The 8,774-nt window shown below is 42.3% G+C and overlaps 1 protein-coding gene across 1 annotated transcript; it reads right to left on the bottom strand.

Moving 5' to 3' along the window:
- Positions 1–346: 346 nt before the first annotated feature.
- bdnf (brain-derived neurotrophic factor) lies at positions 347–8,302 on the bottom strand. Its single transcript, XM_061814112.1, has 2 exons — positions 7,795–8,302; positions 347–1,763 (listed from the first exon to the last, which is right to left on the bottom strand). Exon 2 carries the CDS (start codon positions 1,740–1,742, stop codon positions 924–926), a length of 819 nt encoding a protein of 272 aa, XP_061670096.1. The 5' UTR covers positions 1,743–1,763; positions 7,795–8,302; the 3' UTR covers positions 347–923.
- Between the last annotated feature and the right edge of the window lie 472 nt (positions 8,303–8,774).

Genomic DNA, 8,774 nt, shown 5'->3' with positions numbered 1-8,774 from the left:
ATTAGAAATACTGTCAACAAAATAGAATCGGAATCATTGATTAGACTGAAAGTTTGCTTTTTGGTCAATTTGGCAGGTGATTGATGTGTTTTATGTGCTTCAGCATTCGTGCATGTAACTAAAAGTGGAAGGTTGAAACTTTCTCGACATTGGTTTTCTTTTTCACTTGCCTATATTCATTTTTATTTCTTCAAATATTTCAGTTTAATATTGCAAACAACTTCACAACATACAAAATGAATAATAGTAACCCAGAAACATATTATATATATATATATATATATATATGTATATATATATATATATATATATAATTTTTTCTAATATATATCTTTCTCTGGTGGGAATAAAAAAATAAACAGCAAAGCTTTGACAACAGCACCTTGACATAGTATGTAATCCCAACATTATACCTTGAGAAGTTTAGAACAGTAAACAGATAAATTACTTGAGAGGAAAGTGTTTTTCCGCCGAGTACGTAAACGGAAAGTTTTTTTTTTTTTTTTGGTCAGCCTCATTTTTTTTTGTCAGTGGAGAATTTCTCAATTCACAATTGAAGCAGCATGCAAGCTTTTGAAGATGGAATTGTCCTCTCGCTTTCCTTCCCTGTTTTTTTTTCCACTTCATTTTGTAAATCTTGGCAACATAAACAATTCACAATGTCTTGAGGAATGTGATAGTAATTTGAAGTGGGAGCAAATGACTGATCAGATTTTTTTTAATCGTTTACAAGGTCATGAATATGTTTAATAAATAGACTGTTATATCACTTTTACTGTATAAACTTCATCTTTTTTTTTACATGCAGTCCATAAAATTTTCATTTGACGGAATAATTTACCCTGTTATGTATATATACAAATAGATATTTTCTCTGTGTTATCTTTTTTAAACTCTTCAATAAAATCTATACATTTTATACACTATCTCCCTTTTTTAATGGTCAATGTGCATACACAGGAAGTGTCTATCCTTATAAAGCGCCAGCCAATCTTCTTTTTGCTATCCATGGTGAGAGCTCGCACGTAGGACTGGGTTGTCCTGCATTGGGAATTATAATGCCGCTTGTCTATTCCTCTGCAGCCGTCCTTTGTGTACCCCAAGGGGTTGCATTTGGTCTCGTAAAAGTATTGCTTCAGTTGGCCGTTGGGGACGGGAACCTTTTCCATGACAGTAACTGTGTGCCCCGACATGTCTATTGCCGTCTTTTTATCCACCGCTGTCACCCACTGGCTAATACTGTCACACACGCTGAGCTCTCCACGTCGAGAGGGGTCAGAGTGCCGGCGCACTCTCATGGACATATTAGCAGCATCCAGATAGTTTTTGTATTCCTCCAGAAGAAAGAGCAACGGTGGCTCCAAAGGCACTTGGTTGCTGATCATTACCCGCGAGTCATACATGTCGACATCCTTGTTTTCTGCGTCAATGACTGAAGTGAGACCCCCGCCTCCCTGGCTCTTATCTGCCCCCTGTCCCATATGTGCCGCCTCTGCCTCCCCCTCCACCTCCAGCAGCTCCTCTATCACCTGCTCAAAGGTGTCTGTGAGCGAGGGCATCCCACGCTGGCCTGGCCCGCCACCACTCTGCGGAGTCCCCCGGCCTCTCGCGACCGTCGCAGCGGCAGCGGCGCCCAGGTAGCCTTCCGTTCGATGGCCCTGCATGCCCGGGGCGTCTCTCAGGGGCACAGCTCTCATGCAACTGAAGTATGAAATAACCATAGTAAGGAACAGGATGGTCATCACTCTTCTAACCTGGTGGAACTGGAGGGACAAAAGAAAGAAAAGAGGGAAAAAGAGGACAATAAGCTAGTTAGTTGAGAGCATTTTGAATGCAGTGAAGTCACAGTGAGTGATATTTGCATGTTCAAAAGACACCTACATAGAATCTAATCAAATTGTTATTAACATTGTTCGCAATCGTAAACTGTGACCATTCTTTTCATGTGAGGTTTGGCTTTGATTCAAATTCACCAAAGCAGTGCTGAAAATCACAGAGTGCCATAATATCAAAGATAGTGAGTGACTTCGTGTACAGGACTATTGACAGCTCGCTGAACCAATCACAGGCGAAAGCAGTTCTTGATTTATCTTTCAGTATCATTTTTAAAACCTGTTGCTTGACATTTTCATCGTAGGTGCATGTCCACTGTGAGAGAGATAATCCAAAAAGAAAAATCCAGAAATCACAATGTATGATTTTTTAAACGATTTCATTTGTGTGATACAGCTGCAAATAAGTATTTGAACACTTGTCTATCAGCTAGAATTCTGACCCTCAAAGACCTGTTCGTCCACCTTTAAAAGTCCACCTGCACTACATGTATTATCCTGAATCAGATGCACCTGTGTGAGGTCGTTAGCTGCATAAAGACACCTGTAAACCTCATACAATCAGTAAGACTCAAACTTGTATCATGGCTAAAACCAAAGAGCTGTCCAAAGACACCAGAGACAAAATTGTACAACTCCACATGGCTGGAAAGGGTTACGGGGAAATTGCCAAGCAGCTTGGTGGAAAAAAACGTGCACTGTTGGAGCAATCTTTAGAAAATGAAAGAAGCTAAACATGACGGTCAATTTCAATCGGAGTAGAGCCCCATGCAAGATATCACCTCGTGGAGTCTCAGTGGTCCTTAGAAAGGTGAGGAATCAGCCCAGGACAACACAACAGGACTTGGCCCAATGACCTGAAAAGAGCTGGGACTACTGTTTCCAATGTGACTGTTGGTAATAAACTAAGACGTCATGGTTTGAAATCATGTACGGAAGGTTCCCCTGCTTAAGCCGGCACATGTCAAGGCCTGTCTTAAGTTTGCCAATGACCATTTGGATGATACAGAGGAGTCATGGGAGTACGTTTTGTGGTCAGATGAGACCAAAATTTAACTTTTTGATCACAATTCCACTAACCGTGTTTTGAGGAAGATGAATGATGAGTTCCATCCCGAGAACACCATTCCCACTGTAAAGCATGGGGCTGGTAGCATCATACTTTCGGAGTGTTTTTCTGCACATGGGGCAGGACGACTGTACTGTATTAAGGAGAGGATGACTGCGGCCATGTATTGTGAGATTTTGGGGAACAACCTCTTTCCCTCAGTCAGAGCACTGAAGATGGGTCCTGGCTGGGTCTTTCAACATGACAATGACCCAAAGCACACATCCAGGAAAACCAAGGAGTGGCTCCGTAAGAAGCATATCAAGGTTCTGGCATGGCCTAGCCAGTCTTCAGTACTAAACCCAATATAAAATCTTTGGAGGGAGCTGAAACTCCATGTTTCTCAGCGATAGCCCAGAACCTGTCTGATCTAGAGAATATCTGTGTGGAGGAGTTGGCCAGAATCCCTCCCGACAGTGTTCAAACCAGATGAACAACTACAGGAAACGTTTGACCTCTGTAATTGCAAACAAAGGCTACAGTACCAAATATTAACATTGGTTTTTCTCAGGTGTTCAAATACTTATTTGCAGCTGTATCACACAAATAAATCGTTAAAAATCATACATTGTGATACATCGCTCACAGTGGACATCCACCTACGATGAAAATTTCAGATCCTTCCATGATTTCTAAGTGGAAGAACTTGCAATATAGTACGGTGTTTAAATACTTATTTTCTTCACTGTATATCCCTGTCTTTGACTTTTGAGAGTAGGTCAATAAATGGGATTTACAAACATGATGAATTTGGGATAAAGCATTGACAGACATAATGTAAAGGGTTATCATTTGTTGATGTCAGAATAGGGTTCTGGTTGTTGTGTGTGTTTCATGACACGACAGTACACAAACAACCTCCAACACAGACCACTCTTCCTTCCTGAAAACTCGGGAGTGTGTTATTTAACTGGGTCTGGAAAGAAAACTGTTATCATAAGTGGGGAGAACTTTGCGAAGAGCAGGTGGATGAGTCCAGAACTCTCTCTGCTGAACCCAGCAGGAGATGAATGAGCCAAAAAATGTGTCATCTTTGCTTCCCTGGAAGGTGCCAAACTTTACACTGACATGATGATTAAAGCCTGCTAGGTGTCACTCCGACAGTGTGCATACGCTAATGATTGAAGAACAGAATAATCCTCCCAGTCTTATGAAGTACTCAACAATCTGCATTTCCAATGGGCTCAGTTAGAAATATTCAAAACAGTGCCTGTGCAGGAAATATGTGGACATATACACGCACAGACTCCTGCCTCCTCTCAGAGTGGACATAAGAGCCTTTCTTTCGTTCTCGATTGGTGTCTGGGGCTGCAATTAAGAAATGTCGACGACTGCCATAGAGATATCTGCTCTAAAAATAGATGTGCTGGTAGGTTCCCAGTGTACTCAGAATATGGCATCCTTCTTCTTAATCAGCCTTTCATCCCCCCAAAGCTCAGGGACACACTCCTCCACCACGTATGTGCGACTGATGGAGGATGTGTAGGGAGGGGCCGGGTTGTAAGGAGATTGAGGGTATTTTTCCTTTTCACCAATTAAAACAACAATGAGGAAGAAGAATGGTGGAAAGAGGAAATCCGTACTTATGAAATGTAATTATATGTAAAACCACACAGATTAAGCCCTCATTACTCTTAGGATTCCAATCAGGAGATGGATATGGGCCTTCCCAGCACAGAAAATCATGTTGGTTTATGGGACGGATGCCAGTCATGAGCTTTACGTGTAGGATGCATTTCGGGCTTGGCTGATATTATTATCAGCACTGCACACAAATGGTTCCGCTTCCACGTCAAGGAAATGAAGGGAGAGGGCTGATTACTGTTAGGCGTCAAACTTCATGCTGGAAATGGTGCAGACAAAGTGCTGCATCTTCCGTAACAGACCACAGGGGTAATATTGCAGCAGTAGGGGGTGGAGAGAGTAGCAGCGTCATTTCGCAGCATAACAACCACAGATGACGTCTCTTCCAGGTCTCCACAGGGGAGAGAATGGAGAGGAGGAGGTTGGGGGGGGGGGTAATGCCACTCAAGAGCGCGCAATTGCATGCAATTCCCACAGGTACCCTCACACCGGGAACAACAAATGATTGTATTTATATCTCTGTGATTTCCTGTTTCCATCAGGACGATCAATATGGCTTATGTTCTCAATCAAGATCCTGTTAAAATGCAATAAAGCCAATGAATCATTTAATTGCTGTGGGGCTGGCTGAGAATTATACAAGCAGCCAAGGAAGATGTTACGTGCACTGCAGGATTGTCACTGTGAATAAAAGTGTGTGTTTGTGTGTTGAACACAACGAGTGAGAATGGATCCAAATCTTCTGCATTTCACAATTTATTGTTCTATCACACCTGTGATAATTGTATCTCATCGTTTCAAGTTTTGCTTGATCTACCTTGATTCAAATAAATAGGGTATTGATTTGTGTCCGATAATTAAGTTTAATCATCACAGTGTTTCCCTAAGCATTGTGCACATCAGTGTGCCCCGTGAAATTTCTCAATCACCACTCACTCATGATGTCCTGATCCTGAGAAATTAAATAATAATAAAAAGGCATCAGGTTCTGGAGCATTCTACATTCAGGCCCTCGTACTGTGGAGTGCCGTACCTGTGGAAATACTCCAGTAAAAGTTTCAATCTCGATTGAGGACTCGTTTCTACACCCTCACATTTGGACTGCACCTAGTATGGATCACCCCCTGACATTCGGATTTTGGCCTGTTTCACTGCCGCTTCCCCTCCATTTGTCTTTGGTTGTGTGCTGTGAGATTTCACAAATGTGTGCAATGGCCTAATAAAGGTTGGGAAACATCGGTATCGTTTCCATCCATCCATCCATCCATCCATCCATCCATCCATCCATCTCCATCTAGACAGATAACATAGAGCAGAGGGACACAAAGGCCTCAGTAACCACTGATCAAACACGCTTTTATCCGCCGTGACACACCTCGAAGCATGAAGCGCACAGAACAATGCAAGCAGGTGAGCGTGTGTCCACACACACCAAATGACCACCTGTTCGTCTGCTTTGACGGGAAGGCCCCTATGGCTGCCATATGGAACTTTGTCTCACATTTATTCTTTGCGCCAGGTGGGGATTACAGTAGTAAATACTTCATATGACGGATGATGAAAAGTTTATGGAACAGATGAAAGGATTAGCATTCCTTTTGATTATTACTCAGTCACTAATGTACCTTCAGTTTACTTTATAGCAACATCTACCACCACGGGAAAACTTTAATATGACTGATAAATATTGGATTGGACTGCATAGCAACATTTGTTAACTGCCACTTTGCTTGTGTTGTGCACACTTTGTCCAATTCCTCAACAACCTTGCCAAGTGGAAGTGTATTATACCAAGCAGCATGTTTGGTCACGTCCAGCGCGCACAGAATTTAGTGCCAAATGTTCAGCTATAATAACAGTGGAAAACAAACATGCGCACATCATAGTACATTTAGGACACCCCTTGTGTTCTATAATACGCTGCAGTAAAAAAAAACAAAAAACAACAACAAAAAAGCAAATGAAGCTGTCAATGGTAATGGCTGACACATGCAGAAGACTGCTGCCTTGAGATCTGGTTTTAATCTGACACAATTTCAGATCATATTCAGCAATATACTGCATAAACACCACCAGGGGATTACATCTGGCCTCAGAACCAATCTTGATCCACTGCCACACTAAATCCACAGCTGCAGTCTGAGCTGTCCAAGCCAAACGACTTACTTCCCTCGCAGAGATTCTGAGCCTTCATTGCCATCTTTGTAACCCATATCAGATTTTCTTGAAATGATCTCCCAAAAACTCGTTCATTTTACCCATAAATCACCAGATTACAGGAGAACGCTGGACTATTTTTTTTAAGGAAGCCATTGCAGTTTAGATATTTTACACTAGATGACGCCCAAGACCGCGGGATATTGGCAGGTCTTAGTTTTATAGTTTTACTCTCATCTCCCGTCGCTGTACACTCAGAAGACACAGATAGATAGATAGATAGATAGATAGATAGATAGATAGATAGATAGATAGATAGATAGATAGATAGATAGATAGATAGATAGATAGATAGATAGATAGATAGATAGATAGATAGATAGATAGATAGATAGATAGATAGATAGAAGATAGATAGATAGATAGATAGATAGATAGATAGATAGATAGAGGGACAGGTGGATCAGTCAGTCACTCCGTAATTTGAAGAGACCCAATGCAAACACAACACCACGAAGAAGTGGACCAAAGTGGCCGGTGTAGTCTTTGGTCTCCGGTTTCCCATAAAGTCTTAATGAGTGATGAGTCCATCAAAGTTCCTTTCTTTTTCTTCTCAGAACTTATTTGTATTTGTATTTTTTTATTTTTTTTTACATTGGTGAAGAAAGACTTGTTGGCGTGGGGTGCAATATTTCTGATACTCTTGAAAACTTGCAGTTGCAGTGTACTGGGTGTTCAAATGAGAATGTTTTGATACAGAAGCACTGATACTGATACACTGAACTGTTGACATTCAAAATACATAAAAAATATTCAGCCCAACTTCTTACCGTCGAGTGGTGAAACGAGCTTGTTACTTGTGTGTTACATTACATATAGTGAGCCCTTGCCCTACTTCGGAAATCCAATCAACATAATCACTCGCTCTTTTTAAATTAATGAACAGCAGGATAAGATTACACATGCCCCCTCTGGGCCCACCTCTGTCTATCTGTAGGGTAACGAGACCCACAACAAATTAACCGCTAACTTTTTTGATGTTGTTTTACGTTTTTGTGTGTGTAAGAATAGCAGCATCCACCAAAGTTGGATGAAGTAGCAAGAGAAACATACCTTGTGCTGCCCAGTCGCAAAAACAGACCATTCAACAGGACAGTGTCATCTGGGTTGTCCCGGCCAACTCCCCTGAGTTAATTTCGACTTTTTCCTCTCTTGCTGACAAGCTTCGGGATATCTCTTCAAGTTTGGAGCAAATACATTAAATTATTGATCGTGGAAATTGCATGGATGAGGTCATGCACTCCCATGGCTGGAGGGCTCCACTGGAGATGGTACGTGAAAGCCGACTTGTCGCCTGCATATCGCCGCCGCCGCCGCAGCAGCAGCAGCAGCCGAGCAAGAGGAGGAGGAGGAGCGAGCCAGTGTCGGGATGAAGACGAGACAGCCGTGGAGCTCCGAATGGGGAGCCTGCGTGGAAGTCGAGCAACTTTTACTACACGATGACGCTGCAACATGTGACCAGCGGCTTGGCTGGCTGGCTGGCTGGCTCACCGCTCGCCTCCGACTCGCGTTTCAACACCCCGAGGCGGAACTATTAGTGCGCCCTCACTGCGCACCTTGTCTTTTGGCTTCACACAGCACACCCACATCATTATGTCTGTCTATATATATTTTGTCTTTAGTATATATAGAACGCGCACGCGTGCGCGAAGCCTCATTGCTTCCGTGTTTTTTTCCCACCAAACATGGTGGCATTATATCTTGACGGTTGTGCGTCAGCGCGCAAGTCGTGACCCAACACGGAGACGTGCAGAAATCAACCTATAGCCTGCATTGAAATCATTTATTCATGAGCATCACGACCATTAGTCATATTTGCGTGGACAATCTAAAAAAAAACCTTTTCCCCCCTCCTAACTGCATCTTACACTGGATCGGAAAAAAATGTGAGGATCGTTCAATGCCAAGATACACTCAAGGCGAATAAAAGCATGAACCTACTCAAAGAAAGACTCTTTAAAGTGATTGAATACATATACAGTTTAACACAACTATTAACAAAAAAGTGAAGGGGGTCCACATTGGATATTATG

This window comes from Syngnathoides biaculeatus, chromosome 3, assembly GCF_019802595.1.
Source record: "Syngnathoides biaculeatus isolate LvHL_M chromosome 3, ASM1980259v1, whole genome shotgun sequence".
Classification (NCBI taxonomy): Eukaryota; Metazoa; Chordata; class Actinopteri; order Syngnathiformes; family Syngnathidae; genus Syngnathoides; species Syngnathoides biaculeatus.
This window is presented reverse-complemented; position numbering and strand designations above follow the sequence as displayed.